Source organism: Chelonus insularis, unplaced genomic scaffold, assembly GCF_013357705.1.
Source record: "Chelonus insularis isolate UGA/USDA-ARS -01 unplaced genomic scaffold, ASM1335770v1 contig_57_pilon, whole genome shotgun sequence".
Lineage (NCBI taxonomy): Eukaryota > Metazoa > Arthropoda > Insecta > Hymenoptera > Braconidae > Chelonus > Chelonus insularis.
The window spans coordinates 541,590-558,391 of NW_023276654.1; the positions used below are offsets into that span (position 1 = coordinate 541,590).

At 30.1% G+C, this 16,802-nt stretch overlaps 2 protein-coding genes and 1 long non-coding RNA gene across 5 annotated transcripts in view; 2 read left to right on the plus strand and 1 right to left on the minus strand.

Moving 5' to 3' along the window:
* LOC118070375 (uncharacterized) overlaps positions 1–16,802 on the minus strand; it is a 97,895-nt gene that overhangs the window by 8,065 nt on the left and 73,028 nt on the right. The window contains exons 1-4 of one of the 3 annotated variants that reach the window (XM_035088943.1): positions 11,935–12,273; positions 10,704–11,808; positions 10,480–10,631; positions 10,271–10,439 (exon numbers count right to left, since the gene is read on the minus strand). In XM_035088943.1, coding sequence (XP_034944834.1) covers positions 10,271–10,411 — 141 coding nt within the window. In that variant the 5' untranslated portion in view covers positions 10,412–10,439; positions 10,480–10,631; positions 10,704–11,808; positions 11,935–12,273. Of the gene's footprint in view, positions 1–10,270; positions 10,632–10,703; positions 11,809–11,934; positions 12,274–16,802 lie in introns of those variants that run through there. The other 2 variants (XM_035088941.1, XM_035088942.1) reach the window with 2 other exon arrangements.
* Psa (puromycin-sensitive aminopeptidase) lies at positions 3,958–8,099 on the plus strand. The gene is made up of 4 exons (XM_035088933.1): positions 3,958–4,387; positions 4,466–4,707; positions 5,399–5,549; positions 5,911–8,099. The coding sequence occupies exons 1-4, from the start codon at positions 4,169–4,171 to the stop codon at positions 7,990–7,992; spliced, it is 2,694 nt and encodes an 897-aa protein (XP_034944824.1). The 5' UTR covers positions 3,958–4,168; the 3' UTR covers positions 7,993–8,099.
* LOC118070385 (uncharacterized) lies at positions 13,882–14,229 on the plus strand. The gene is made up of 2 exons (XR_004690769.1): positions 13,882–14,082; positions 14,188–14,229. It is a non-coding gene; the product is annotated as an uncharacterized lncRNA (long non-coding RNA).

Genomic DNA, 16,802 nt, shown 5'->3' on the forward strand with positions numbered 1-16,802 from the left:
AAGCGTGCAAAAATGACTTTTTCGGTAATATCTCGAGAACGGCTGGAGATATGAAGAAAAGTTTTAAGTAAAAGTTGTAGAAAATTAAATTCTCTACAAAAAAGTATTTATACATTTTTTGCGTATCTCTTACCGTTTATTAATTATACGCCATCAAAGGTACCGTGGAATGTCGAATTTTTCAAAAAATTATTGTAGATGTAAAAATTTTTTTTTCTAAAAAAGACCAAATCAGAGGGCTTCTTTATTACTCTGACAATATTTTTGAAGGTAATGAGTTTTTCATTAATTAATATTAATTTGAAAATTTCAAATTAATTTTTTTTACACTTAATCGAATTGAATTTTTTTTTCTACACCATTCGATTCAGCGTAAAATTTACGTTACAATATGCTTTCGTACTTGGATTTTTATTTTAATCCACGTGAGAATGATGAAAAAAATTAATTGGGGGACTTTTCATTTCTTACGTTACTGCCGCTGAGAGAGAACGACATATCTCTCCTTCTCATTCGCACTCATTATATTTTTCTGCACATGCGCGGCGCATAAAGAAGTATAAGTGCAAGAGAGAACGGCAGTTTCTTCCGTTTCACTCACACTCACTGTACTTTTATACACGTGCGGAGTATACGACAAAATATAAGTACGAGTGAAATCGCATACTCCGCTAGTGGAAGCGCAACAGATAGAAAAGGGCTCATTGAATCCTACTGTAAACATATTAAATTTTATTACTGCTATTATTCTAGATGAATAGTCAGCAGCTATGGACATTCTTGATGTTGAGTCGAAAATGCTTTTTCACTCAAGTTGAAAATCTTTAAAAATTTTTCTAAGTTTTTAAAATAATTTTAAACTATGGAAAATTGGGTTAAAAAAAAGTAATAATTTTTATATATACAGATCGATAGAGAATTTAATTCTCTATCGAATGAGATCAACTTTTTTTTTTATTGCAATGTTGTTGCAAAATACAAAAATTTATCAAATTTTGCAACATTTTTCAATGATAATGTAATTGTAACATTGTTTCATACATGTGTGCAAATTTTTAAATATTTTTAAAAAATTTAAAAAATTCTTTTTGAAGAATTAAAGAAAAATTCTTTAGAAGGAAAGAAAAAATCTTTTTCAATAATTAAAAATTATTATCATAAATAAAATTACTACCATCAAGCTGTAAATTTACACACATATTCACAACATTTATACAAACATGCGTGCAACTTTTTAATTCTCCCCAATAACCGGAAGTTGACAATCAAATTTAAAAAAAAAAAAAAAAATGTAAGAGAAATATCTTCTTCTTGCAGAATTACAAAATATTATCATCAATAAAATTATTTTAATTATAGTTTAAGGCATGGGTCTGACACTTCCATACCTGCATCCCTACTTTGCCACAGACCATCATGCTTTAAGGGATCCGCGCATGTGCGTAAGTGAGACTCATAAAATAGTCTCACTTACGCAAAAAAAAAAAATATAAATATATAAAAAAAAAAATTCTTTTTTCGAGAAACAGGAAAATTAGTTATTATAAAATAGTCAGATGTTCTCACATTTTTAGAGCCAAGAGAAATTATAAAGAATAAAACATAATTTTTTATGCGCCGCGCATGTGTATAAAAATGTAGTGAGTGTGAGAGAAACGGAAGATACTGCCGTTCTCTCTCGCACTTACACTTTTCTATGCGCCGCGCATGTGCAGAAAAATATAATGAGTGCGAATGAGAAGGAGAGATATGTCGTTCTCTCTCAGCGGCAGTAACGTAAGAAATGAAAAGTCCCCCAATTAATTTTTTTCATCATTCTCACGTGGATTAAAATAAAAATCCAAGTACGAAAGCATATTGTAACGTAAATTTTACGCTGAATCGAATGGTGTAGAAAAAAAAAAAAAAATTCAATTCGATTAAGTGTAAAAAAAATTAATTTGAAATTTTCAAATTAATATTAATTAATGAAAAACTCATTACCTTCAAAAATATTGTCAGAGTAATAAAGAAGCCCTCTGATTTGGTCTTTTTTAGAAAAAAAAATTTTTACATCTACAATAATTTTTTGAAAAATTCGACATTCCACGGTACCTTTGATGGCGTATAATTAATAAACGGTAAGAGATACGCAAAAAATGTATAAATACTTTTTTGTAGAGAATTTAATTTTCTACAACTTTTACTTAAAACTTTTCTTCATATCTCCAGCCGTTCTCGAGATATTACCGAAAAAGTCATTTTTGCACGCTTTCGCAATTTTTTTGCAAGGGTTCCTTTACGTTTAGGATGCTGACTTTTTACAATAATATTCCTACGACTTTTATGAACATTTTCGCGTTGGTTTCATTCTTTTTCCGCAAAATGGTGGTTTCGGCCATCCCTTCATTGGACTATTTTGCAGGAAAGAAATATTAAATGATATTTCATTTAAATAATCCCATTTATATAAAAAAAAAGTTTTATACAAGTTTCGAACTGGCGAACGCTGGTTTTACAGTCATACATGTTCTGCTGAGCTATGGATTCCATTTAAAATTATTATTTAAGATAAATTCTAAATTACGATTTATGTTTTAGCTTATTTCGATTCAAAATGAATGTTATAAATTTTTTTTGAACATTAATTTCTAATATAAATAAGTAAAGAAATAAAATAAAAAAAAGTTTCATCTGAGATTTCAACCCGTGACCTCTGGCTTTATAGTCATGCATGTTTCCGCTGAGTTATGGATAGTACTTGAAGTGTATATTAAAAATAAATTCTAAATCATGAGCGTTTTCCATTTAGAAAAAAAAGTCGACACAGTGCAACACAGTGTCGACCATACTATAGCAAAAACCTAATGCCAACTAAAGCTTGGTAACTTCAATACTTTCATTGGCAACACTACTTTTTCACAACGACCAGCAAATTAATGATTGACTTTAAAAAAAAATAATGGATAATACAGGTAAATTGAGAAAATTATCAGATATAAAAGTTTTTCGTTATGAAATTAAGGTAGTATCTTTTATCATTTACACAATGCAATGCTATGTAAATGTCAATGTATGTATAATCTCAAAATTCTCATTTTTTTTAACATTTTTTTTCTCCTAGTAATTTTTATAAGCTGCCCTCTATCGAAACACAATAAAAGTAGATGTTCCATTTATAAAATTAGTCGACACAGTGTCAAACACAGAAAGGTTTTCTTTAAATGGAAAACGCCCAAATAAACTTTCAAATACATTATTTAAATAAATTAAACAATTAAAAAAATAGTTAAGCGGAATCGATAGAGAATTAAATTAATATCTTAAGTTGCATTTATTCTACATATACACGTAGAATAAGTACCCCAGAGAACTTAGAAAATTATTTGAATCTTGAGCATCAGTCCATCGCATTGAATTTATTGTTTCTCTTGCAAAGGAGGGAAGCGCGCTCAAATGACTCCGCCTTCCTATACTCTCTCCTAGTTCGAATCTAAGGTTTTACTGCTCTTTCTCGACTGCCCTGCCATCCTTCGGAAATCTTCATAAACATAAATTTCTGTCCAAGCGCTCCCATGTCAGTGATTCTTCTATTTACATCTCTATTCTCTGCTATAGTTCTAGTACAGTTACCGCTTTGGCACAAATGATCGCCTGCCGGGAAATCAGTCGCCTCCGTGACTTCAGCCCAGCCTTAACGATTTAGCCTTTTTCAGAGGGAAGAAGGATTCTTGGAATAAGAACGATTATTTAAACAATTTAGTTTATCTATTTATAAAATTTAAATTATTATTTTCTTTAGGTAATTAAACAAATATATTTCACTTCCAAACGTGTAGCTGTCTATCTAGCATCGATCTCCCAGTCTTTCTTCTTTTCGCCGCTGCTTACTCCTGGCGCCTTACTTGCCTGCTTCAGGGCTGGACTTGAAATCTTTAAATTTGACGCCCGAATTCTCGGAGCCGCCACAACGAAGCCGAAAGTCTTGCCCTCTGTTGAAATACAAAAGAAGTTAGTATTCCATTCATAACATTATTGAATACAGTGGCGACACAGTGTTTTATGTTCTTTTGTGTTTTCTAAATGAAAAACACCCAAGTGGTGTGGAGCCCGAAAGCATTAAAACAGCTGAGGAACTCTTTTCGCACCCCAATACATATATAATAATATTCATCGAGATGCATTTTGCATGTTTTTATTAGTTAAACTAGTCTATCGAAGTTCTTTTTTTTTGTTAAAAAGAAAAATTATAGATAACTCTTTTATTACTATTAAAAACATGACTACAATTCAGAAAAAGCCTTTTTATCGCCTTCCCACTAATGTTCGACCTTGTCATTATAACATAACCCTGGTTCCAAATATTGACAAATTCATTTTTCATGGGACACAAATAGTTGAAATTCAGGTAAGTTACGTATTTTCATAATTCAAAGTGATTTTTAACTTGTCGAATAATTAAAAATTTAATGACAACTTATAACAGGTGAAAGAATCTACGAACAAGGTTGTATTAAATTCTCTTGATATAGACATAAAAAATGTTACTTTTGATAATAATGATGGAGTACATATGAATACATCTAAAGTTGAATTTGTTCCATCTCAAGAAACTGCTATTTTAATATTCCCTGAATGTTTGGCACTTGGTTATGGAACTTTATATCTTGAGTTTGATGGGCAGATCAATGATAAAATGAAAGGATTATATCGCAGTAAATATCAAGGGTAATTTTTTTAGTATATTACATTCATAATATTTCTAATAAATACTATATAAAAAAGATATCTTAAATAATATGAGTACGAAGAAATGTTCCAATAGTTACTATTATGATAATTCAATAATTTCAGAACGATTGTTTTATTAATTAATACTCGATATTAGTTCACATCTAAATTGTAGTAGTTGGATTTATTTGTTTCACTTCTTGGTAGACAAAGCATGACATTAAAAGTAGATTGCTGTTTACTTACCTGAAGAAAGTCGTGTAAGTCCGCTTCTAAATTTTCCTTAATAGCTATGAAATTTATGTATTTTATCCTATGATAAAGTACAAACATGACACACTATTGTGCTATGGTCGTACATAATTAGTCAACAAGAGCTAGCTAGTTGTACACATATATATCTATATGAATATTGAGTATGTTGATGTAAATTGTAAGAATTAATTTTCCTAATAATATTTTGCAGCATTAACTTTAGTAAATACTCTTATTATAACTATTTTTCGGAAGTAATGAAATTTCTATGAGCATAAACATTGTTATTATTAACATTATTATTTTTATTAAGTTTTTTAACATCAAAAGACTCTAAATATCTATGTTTTATTTATACAAACCTTTCTTGTTCTAAAAAAAAATACAATTGTTATTATATAAATATAAAATTAATTGTTATTTTATATTGCAGAAGTGACGGAAGTATAAAATATGCTGCCGTGACTCAATTTGAAGCGACTGATGCAAGACGTTGTTTTCCATGTTGGGATGAACCATCGGTAAAAGCAACATTTAGTATAACGTTGAAAATACCCATTGGTTATGTTGCTCTATCGAATATGGTAAATATTTCAATATTACACTATTCTTCTTTATTTTTTATTGTTCAAAAATTATAGTAAACTCCTTTAGAGGTCCGACAATTTGGGACTCTCGAATTTTTGAGTTGATAATAAAAATTTCAAAATACAGTAAAAATTCATAGTAACAATGTATCTAAACACTTTTAATTAAAATTAAAACGAGTTAATCTTTACGGTATGTTGTTGGTTAAATTATTTACATTCAATGAATTTAATAATTTTTTTTACTCTTAATTTTTAAAAGTTCTAAATATTTAAAAGTTAATTTTGACTATTAGTAATTCATATTTTTATATAGATTAATCAAAAATTCTCATTTAATTTTTATTCATTCTTATAGCCTGTCGAAAAATGTCAAGTTTATGACAATCTTGAAGTTCTGACTTTTTTAAAAACACCGATAATGTCAACATATTTGTTAGCCATTGTAATTGGAGAATTTGATTATCTTGAAAGTAAAACAACCGATGGAACTATCGTTCGAGTTTATACACCAAAAACTAAACAAGAGCAAGGAAGATTTGCTTTAGAAGTGGCTACTAAAGTGTTGCCTTATTACAATACATATTTTGGTATATCGTATCCTTTACCAAAAATGGATCTTATTGCTATTGCAGATTTTTCTGCTGGGGCTATGGAAAATTGGGGATTAGTAACTTATAGAGAAACTTGTTTATTAGTAGACCCTCAAAATACATCTGCAGCATCAAAACAATGGATTGCTTTGGTTGTTGGACATGAATTAGCTCATCAATGGTTCGGTAATCTTGTGACGATGGAATGGTGGACTCATTTATGGCTTAATGAGGGTTATGCGTCATTCGTTGAATTTCTCTGCGTTGCACACTTGTTTCCTGAATACGATATTTGGACTCAATTTGTTACTGATACGTACATAAAAGCATTAGAATTAGATTGTCTAAAAAATAGCCATCCTATTGAAGTACCTGTTGGACATCCTACAGAAATTGATGAAATATTCGATGATATCTCTTATAATAAAGGTGCTAGTGTCATACGAATGCTTCATTCGTATATAGGAGATGATGATTTTCGTAAAGGAATGAATTTATATTTAAAAAGACATAGTTACGCTAATGCTGAAACAGAAGATCTCTGGGCAGCGTTAGAAGAGGCAAGTCATAAACCTGTAGGTGCTGTTATGTCAACATGGACAAAACAACAAGGTTTTCCTTTAATTACTGTAAAGCAGTGCCAAGATGGTAATGACAGAATTTTGTTACTATGTCAAAGTAGATTTCTCGCTGATGGTTCCGAAGATCAAGAACAATGTTTATGGATGATACCTCTAAGTATCAGTACCTCCAAGTCTCCTGACGAAGTTGCATTCAGTACTGTTATGAGTGAAAAAAATCAAAAAATTATCATGAAAGATATACCAAAAGAATCATGGATAAAAATAAATCCAGGAACAGTTGGGTTCTATCGTACACGTTATAGTCCTGAAATATTAGATTTGCTCATTCCTGCAGTTGAAAATCGCACCTTACCACCTTTAGATAGATTAGGACTTCTTGACGATCTTTTCGCCATAGTTCAAACTGGTCATGCTTCAACTATTCAAGTACTTAAATTCATGAAGGCTTTTCAATACGAAGATAATTATACTGTGTGGTCTAGTATCGTTAGTATACTTGGAAAAATCAGTCTTCTAATAGGTCACCTTGATATTCACCAAAACTTTGAAGCATTTGGTCGTACTTTACTTAAAGATATTACCAGAAAATTAGGTTGGGATTCGCACCCAGGGGAGAGCCATTTAAATAATTTGTTAAGGTCACTCGTTTTAAATAGAATGGCTATTTTTAAAGATACAGATATTATTGAAGAAGCAAAAAAAAGATTTGAGCTTCATATTACGAAAAAATTACCACTTGTTGCTGATTTACGAACACCTGTTTATCGAGCTGTATTGTCAGTTGGCGATATCAATACTTATGAAGCAATGATTAAATTATACACAGAAGCTGATCTCCATGAAGAAAAAGATAGAATACTGCGAGCCTTAGGAACAATTTCCGATAGAACTTTACTTAATAAGGTTCTAGATTTTGCTATGAGTGATCAAGTTCGGGCGCAAGATACTGTTTTTGCAATAATGTCAGTTGCTCTTAATATCAAAGGACGTGACCTGGCATGGGAATTTTTGAAAAATAATTGGCATATTTTAATGAATCGCTACGATGGAGGTTTTTTGTTATCTCGATTAATTAAACATACAACAGAAAATTTTGTGACCGAAAGCAATGCCATAGAAATAGAAGAATTTTTTGAAAAACATTCGACTCCTGGTGCAGAGAGAACTGTGCAACAAAGTCTGGAAAGTATCAGACTTAATGTTGCTTGGCTTTCAAGAGATCAAGCAGCAATTGAAGATTATTTTAAGGTCAATATGTACTGAGATTTTTTAAGATATGGTATTATTTGTGAAATGTAATATTTACTTTTATTACGAATATTTAAAATATATTTCACTGAAATATGTGATCAATAAAAATCTTGATGACATATTAATGATTGTTCATTTTCATACAACATTTTTACAAATATTTAAAATATTTTCGCAAAAATAGATGTGTTGATTAATTTTTTGGTGGAACGTTATTGTAATAAGTCTTATTTTTCAAAGTCCGATAAATCTCTACGTTTTGACGTCTTTGTGTACATCTGTTTTGATCACTTTAAATATACTGTGATGTTTGTAGACGTATCCAATTTTTTATCATAGAGATCAATGGAGATAATAAATAAAGAATTATCTCCAGTATAAGTATGTAAAGTCACTTAAACTAAAAAAAAAAAAATTGCATATGACTAGGATCGAACCCTGCCCAGCAAAATAAAAAATTATGCCCAGCCCAGCTGTTGTGATTACAATAATATAGATGATGCTAAAAATTATAAGCTGCAGGTTTAGGCACAGAGAATGGGGGTAGAGCTTGCCGGTGAAGTGCCGAAACTCGCCGCGGATTGTTCAAACTATTTTTTATTGTTAATAAGTTGTTGAACACAGGCCATTATCAATGTATTTATATAAAAAAAAGGTTTATGGCTCCGTTCAAATATTTTCCGACTTAACGTCTATAAATTTAATGAGTAAAGAGAAAAAAAAATCAAATCGTTATAAAGAATTAATTATGGCATGTCAATATTATAATTACATGCTAATCTAACAAATAAAGTAGAAAAAAAGTGGTTATGACTGGGATCGAACCCTGCCCAGCAGAACAGAACTTCGACGCACTTACCACATGGCCAGCATAATCTCGATATTGAGTTTATGTGTATTTGTTTTTATACTACATGCTTGGATACGCCAACTTGGAATTGAGCTTTCTTATCAACATTTATATCTCATCAAAATGATAATAATGGATTAGTTATTTTTAGGTATTATATTAAGGCTGGGCTGTAGACAGATTCCCCCCTAGAAAGTTCCTAGCAAAGTTTCCTCTACAAATGACGGCGTCAAAAATTGATGAATTTAGTTAATTTAGGACTCAATCAAAAGCTTATTTCATTATTCACATCGGGAAACAACAATATAATAACATTAATTACTTTATCATAATAAAAATGAAGATGAACATATGCACTCACTTTTCACTAGATTTTAGAGGTATCATGGCGGATACCTCTGTCATCAGCCGTCAATAGAGATGTGAATTTACCGGTAATAGAAAATTCGGTAATTACCACGTAAAATTACCGGTATCTGACGGTATTCTGACGTCAAAAAATTCTGAATGTAAAATTTACCGTCAAGCCGTCGGTCAGCGTAATTACCGTAAATTACCGGTCATTCGCATCTATATAGATGAATATGATGAGCTTTTTACCGAGGAAATGGCTTGCTTTCGAACTTGCTTGCCAATTTGCTTAAGTTAATTTTGCTTTTTGCACTTGTTAATTTAAAACTAATTAATTATTATAAGATGAAAAAAAAATTTTGTAATTTGTAATAAAAAAAATATTTTACATTTTTGACTGTTAGGACAGAAATAATAAATATATTGAAACTTATTATAAACGTTTATTTAGTTAAGTTTTTGGTAAATTTTTTTTTATAAAATAGATAATCCTTCGTTATTACATATTATAAAGAATTTGACTTTTTTAACTTTTATGTAAATTATTTATGAAAAAATAAAACTATATAATCTATAGTTTCTATCAACTAGTAATATCACATAATAATTGACATATTTCATTAGGAAATAACAAGTCTGATACTGATTCAATTCCATCAACATCACTAATTAGTCTTGAGTAAATTCTTCTTCTAAAAATTCAACTTATTCATGCTCAGCACAAATTTCACTTATTTCATCCTCTCCTTTATTACTTTCCTCATCTTCTTCCCATTCTTCTTCTGTATTTTTTGGTGAAGGATTAAGTAATTTTAAATTTCTTGCAATGTATGTTATTTTTCCAGCTCTATCGATACTTAACTTATTTCTTTTAGATGAATGAATCCATCCTTGTGTACTAAAGGAACGCTCGGTTGCAGCTGATGTTGCAGGTAAAGTCAATATAGCCACAGCTATTTTGCTCAACGAAGATTTTTGGCAAATACTTTGCCACCATTGACATGCTGAAGTGATTATACTTGCTCGCTTAACGTAGTCGTAACTCCACATACTTGATTCTGACACATAATCTGTTAAATCTTTTAATACCTTATCACTATTTAGATTTAATTTATCACCAAGATTTATAATTAATTGATGAGCTTCAACCATTTCTGACCTATTTAAATTTTTTCCTTTTAATTGAGGATCAAGTAAGTTAGCTGCATAATGTATGGGCCGTAGAGCCATAGTTTTACGATTTTCTAAACAAGTATATATGCTCAGCTTTTCTTCTTCCGAAAAAATATTTCCAATATTATTAAATGCATTATTAAAATGATTATATAAATCATAAAAACATTCAGGTACTTTATTTAGGTTAGGTTAGGTTGCAGAGGTAATGCAGAGAAATGTTTATATATTGATTTGTTCTCCCCCATTGCACCAAGTTCTCAATGAAAATCCTTATCTACAAATTGAATTTTCTTATATTAAATATTATCAGTATTTTTAATAAACAAATAAAAATGAAAATATATACCTGATAGAACAAATAAACATTTGTATGCCGTTGGGAATTCTAAACTGTGATTGGACATGTATTAACCAATCAGAGATCAGCATTTTTCTGACCGATATGGTAAAACAGGCTTGGTCATTGACGCGTTTTTTACCGGTAATTTACGGTAAATTTACCCGTCAATTACCGATTCACATCTCTAGCCGTCAACGCAAAAATGATTTATTTTACAATAATCACTGTATCTATACTGTAAATCGTTGTTTTCCGATATACATACTATTGTTCGGAATATTTAAAAAAATATTTTATAATAAAAAAACAAATAAATAAAACACAGGTGGCGCAGCAATGGTCTCTGAAAGGCATGGAATGATTATTGATTTTTACGACAGTGCGTATCAAAATTACTCAGGGCCCTAAGACAAGTGACAAAGAGCGATATATCTTCTGTCGCAGTCTTACTCATTCTATCTTTCTGCGCATGTGTTGCACATACAAAAGAATGAGTAGAAGTAAGAAAGGCTCGTGTTCGTAGAAAGAGAGAGGCATACGACAATAGGCAGCGAGTTCTGGCACTTCGCCGGCAAGCTCTATCCCCTTTCTTCAAACCTAATTATAATTGGCTCAGTTTCCACCGGAGCCGAGTTGAAAAAACATTGAGACGAGATGAAAGCGTTTCCACCAGAGGCGGACTGCGTTTTCAAGCGTTTCTACCTGATGGTCGAGTAGAGGCGAGTTCAAAATTCCGAAAAATTTCATAACTACACATATTTCCGATGGTGGAAACGGAAGAAAACGCACACAACTCAACCATCCCAAGAAAGAAGGTAGAGTTGGAATGAAAATATACCGTTTCCACCGGAATCGAATGTTTGCGGGAGAAAAAAAACCTGTTTTTTAAGTCTTGTAGAATCACGGCCTCAAAGAATAAATCATCAGATAATCCACTAGATAGCAGAAATATGACATGATTATCAACGAACAAAATAACTACAAATTACAAACTAAAAAATAAATGTACCCAAAATTAATATTTAATTTATTTCTCCTTAAAGCAATGAGCATATGTAATGAAATCTTGCTCCGCTGGTGTTAAGTTGTCGTTTTACAATGAAATACTCTTCTGTAAAAAAAAAGATTTATATTTTTGTGGAATTTCAACATTTCAAATAAATTTCTTGACCACAATTTCTTTAAAAAAACAATAATTAATACATTAACCCAGAAAATTTAATATGTTTCTACTTACTTTTTCGAGACTTGTATTTATTCCGTATTTGGTCGAAATTTCTATTATAGCCTATGTTTTCCAGAGCTTCTGCTACTATTTTGAAAACATCATTCGAGCGATATTTTTGCTGTCTAAAATTTCAACAATTTTTAATTCGGATACTACATTTAATAAACAGGTAACTTCGTCGTCGCTCCAAATATCTCTTTTCTTCTTTAAAATAATTTTATTCGTCGGATTATTTTCAGTATTCGCTACGTCGATTTCAGAATTAGAAGATTCAAGACACTCCAAATTGCAGTATCCATCAGACATTTTAAAAAACAACACTGATTTTTACAAATTATTTTTTAAATTGAAAATCCAAGGAATTACAGTGTGAATTTATAGTAGCTTATCCCCACTACCAGAAATGTCGTTACTATAGGAACAGGAGCGTAGCTTGTTGATGTGTCAAAACGAATAGGACAACGGGAAAGTTTATTGAAAAGTAAAGTGGGAGAAATTAAAGATGTTAAATATTCATTGATAGCTGAAAATGACGGAAATCCTTAAATAAAACAGAAAATAGATATTAAATTTTTATTTATGCGATCCTATTGTTCTGATAATTTATAGAACTTAATTCACATTACTACGTTAATATCGGAAGACGCCACAAATAAATCTCAACTTTAATTTAGACTTAACAATTGCTCATTTTGTACCATTCATTCCATATTAGACCACATTTTTATAAAAATTTCTTGTCTGACCAATCATTGAAAATTTTTCACAATTATGTATCTTACAATTCTCTGAATTTTTATTAACGAAAAATAAATTCCAAGTTGACAATTATAATTCTTTCATATCATACTACGCATGTCATAGCAGGAAATTTTACATTCATGACCGTATGCTTTGTGGAAAATTCACGACTGTTTGTCTGACCAATAATAAATAATTAATTTTCATTATCGTAATATACATTTTTATAATTTTTAAAAATTGCGAAACAATTCATTACACCATTTCTCAATCTGTTTATAGATTGGAATGTTCGCTATAGCAAAGACTTTTCATTTACTTTTACTACTTTTTACATTTTACAAATTTATTGTTTTGCTTCTATAATTATTTTACTAATCAATGACGGAAGAGTAATAAAGAAATCAAACAGTGTAGAAAGATTTATCTTTATATAGCAACATTCGTTGTAGTATTTTTTTTAACAAACGAAAATAATAAACAGCAAAAAACAGTTGAAACGATCCGCGGCGAGTTCCGGCGGTTCGCCGGCGAGCTCGTATCCCACTCTTCGTACCCAAGTCTACAGCTTATGACTTATAAACATGTAAGTAACAAATGAACACATATTAGCTCTGTGGTCAGAGCACGCAACTTTTATTTTGCCGATAAGCGTTCGATCCCAGCCACGGCTAATTTTTTGTTTTTTTTATATTCGTTAAAATTACAGATAATTACAATAATAACCTATTCATATTAGATTAAAATTGTTTTCTAGAGTTTTATACAATCTACATTTTTTAATAAAGAGAATTCGTAGTAACTGTACATGTCGTTTTTGGAAAAATTCAGAAATTAATTTTACACTAATATGAATAGGTAATTATGATAATTATATCCCACCAAAAACATTTTTAACCAATGAGAACCTTTTGTATTTTAGATTGAGAAATGGTCACTTACTAATTTTTAGGCTATTCATTTATTTCTTATCAAAGAAAATATATTTAACAACAATATTATTAAATTAATATAATAAATTAATGATTAATTCATTTGTTATAGAATAAAATCTATTTAAATGCATATCACATGTTGGAGGTTATACACTCGTGTTCATTAATGCCTTCCCATTACCATGGGAGAAATTACCGACCGAGACGGTTTTTTTTTATATGAATTATTCCATCTATTATTTTTCAAATATTCTATGATTAAATTCTCCTCCGGCCCTGCCCCCTCTTAAAAATAAATTTTCCTACTCCAAAACATCTTATTTCCCCTAATTTTAATTATTTCCCCTCATTTTTGACAGCTAACAAACATTTTTGTTTATAAATAATAAACAGTGTACAGTGTCAATTTTATAAATGTAAACATAACTCGTGTTGACATGTATTCGAGAGGCGAGTTATCATAGGATATCTAAAGATTTTTGTAAGTAATTATCAAATTTAAATTTAATTTAATATTACAGGTTATAATGTAATTAAAATATAATTGATATCAATTATATTTTATTATGATTTATCTCAATTTTAGAGCCGGCTTTCAAGTACTCTTTGGAAATTAAGCGATAGTAGTCAAAAAATTGATCAATTATGTGGTACATTCCAATGATAATAAGAAAAAAAGAAGCAAAAAGTTATAGTACAAAAAAAATGATTAAAGGTGAATACAAAAAAGGAGATAATTGTGTTATTATCGAAGATGTTATTATCAGTGGAAGTAGTATTTTAGAAAAGACTTAACTCCAGAAGGTTTGAACGTTACTAAAGCATTAGTAATTATAGACCGAGAACAAAGTGGCAAAAAAAATATAGAAAATGCTGGTATTAAAGTAAGAAGTTTGTATACTCTTACCAAGTTAATGAAGTATCTTTTTGAAGCTGTTAAAATTACTTTAGAAACGATTAAATTTTACGCTCTCGCTACCTGTGGTAACAACAAGATTTGAAAATCAATAGATAGATATCCTATGATAACTCGCCTCTCGAATACATGTCAACACGAGTTATGTTTACATTTATAAAATTGACACTGTACACTGTTTATTATTTATAAACAAAAATGTTTGTTAGCTGTCAAAAATGAGGGGAAATAATTAAAATTAGGGGAAATAAGATGTTTTGGAGTAGGAAAATTTATTTTTAAGAGGGGGCAGGGCCGGAGGAGAATTTAATCATAGAATATTTGAAAAATAATAGATGGAATAATTCATATAAAAAAAAAACCGTCTCGGTCGGTAATTTCTCCCATGGTAATGGGAAGGTATTAATGAACACGAGTGTACATAAAACTAATATGAATAGATAATTATTGTAATTATCTGTAATTTTAATGAATGTAAAAAAAAAAATTGGCCGTAGCTGAGATCGAACCGTCATCGGCAGCATAAAAGTCTGGCGCTCTGACCACAGAGCTAGGATACATTCATTTGAGAATACTAAATTTATTAACTATAAGCTGTCGGCTTGGATACGGCGAGTGGAAATAGAGCTTGTCGGCGAAGCGCCGGAACTCACCGTGGATTGTTTTGACAGTTTTTTGATGTTTATCATTACGAATTGTTTAAAAAATAATCTTTCAACTAATGTAGCTATACATAAGTATAAAGATAAGTTTTTTTACACTGTTTGTTTTTTTTATTATTACATTGCAATTATATGCAATTTAAAAAAAAAAAACATTGGCCATGACTGGGTTTGAACTTGGCAATTGGGAGAGAAAAAATTTGCGTACATGTTTTTGACATATCTAAGAACATGTATGCCAATTCTCGAACGTTCGTGATGACCGGAAGATGGACTGTTTAATTTTTAACTCCGCACATTTTGAGCCCAAAATCAGGCTGATCTGTGCATTTTAACGAAAATGAGAACGATTTAAATAATTCATTGTTAATAAAAATAATGAAAAAATGAATGAACGAAAAAAAATTTTCTTTGAAAATGTACTTTAATATCTCATTTTTCGAAATAAATCGCCACAAAGTGAAATTTGTAACGTTAAGAATTTTTTATTAATTTTCTCAGACGCGACTGGAGCTTCCGTCAATAGTGAAGCTTCAGTCGCGAATAACTTTTTATCTATCATAGATATGGAAAAAAGTGTTCAGTACTTTTTTCATTAAAATTAAATTCTGAACAACTTTTATTTAAAACATTTTTTCGTATCTATGATAGAAATCGAGAAATTCGCGATGGGGGGCGGTTTTTCGCGATGTACTCCTATGCGTGCCAAACATTTTTGACCTACACCATCGTGTTTCTCGCGAAATTTCCGATCTAGTCATCTATAAATCATCACTTTGGCAGTAGCAAATCAAAATTATCCCATTTCCGTTATTTGACTGGACTTTAAGGCATAGCAGATATGATAATATTCCACAAACATACAACCCAATAAACAACATCAATGAACGTCAGTGGATAATTGATAATTACTTTGATCGGTATGTAATTATAATTAAATCGGTTGTATCATGGAATCATTTGTGTTTATAATAATCCTTTCAGACTATAAATATTTGTTATTATATAAATAGACTGATTTTTCTAATTTCTTATGCAAACAAGTGGATCATAATATACATTCAGAATTTGAAGTAATATGCTACATATTTGTCCGTAACAACAAAATTATTATAACTCCGAATTGACAATAACATGGAAATAAATATGATGAAGATCAATCATGATGTTTACAAATGAACAAATTTTATGAGATCCCATTACGTTAAGTCCAAGTATTCAAAATGTTCAATTGGTTCAACTACTCAAACCCACTCTCAGTTGGTACCAAAAAATGGTCAAGAAAAGGTCAAAATAATAATGTAATGTCTTGTGTTTTTTATGGCTTTGTTTATAAATCAAAACACTCACTGCAATACCAAGATCGATTTCGAAAATTTTTAATCAATATTTCAAAAGTATGTACGGAGTTTTAGGCATCTGAATTAATTGAAAAATTGCGGAAGTAATTGTCAATAAATTTTCTTTAAGATTAAAATTGTTTGTTGTCCATATAATTATTTGATAAATCCATTAAACTCTGAAGATATATGTTGAGATTTTGCTAGTGTTACATTTAAAGTTGATGATCTACTGGTGTAATAAAAGATTGTAGACAATTAGAAATTAAATATATTATATTCA

Bases quoted from the DNA above. Each gene is read 5' to 3' on its own strand.
- Psa (XM_035088933.1), top strand. From the start codon at position 4,169: ATGTTTTTATTAGTTAAACTAGTCTATCGAAGTTCTTTTTTTTTGTTA. The intron at 4,388-4,465 runs GTAAGTTACGTA...AACTTATAACAG, and splicing joins CACAAATAGTTGAAATTCAG to GTGAAAGAATCTACGAACAA. The intron at 4,708-5,398 runs GTAATTTTTTTA...TTTATATTGCAG, and splicing joins TATCGCAGTAAATATCAAGG to AAGTGACGGAAGTATAAAAT.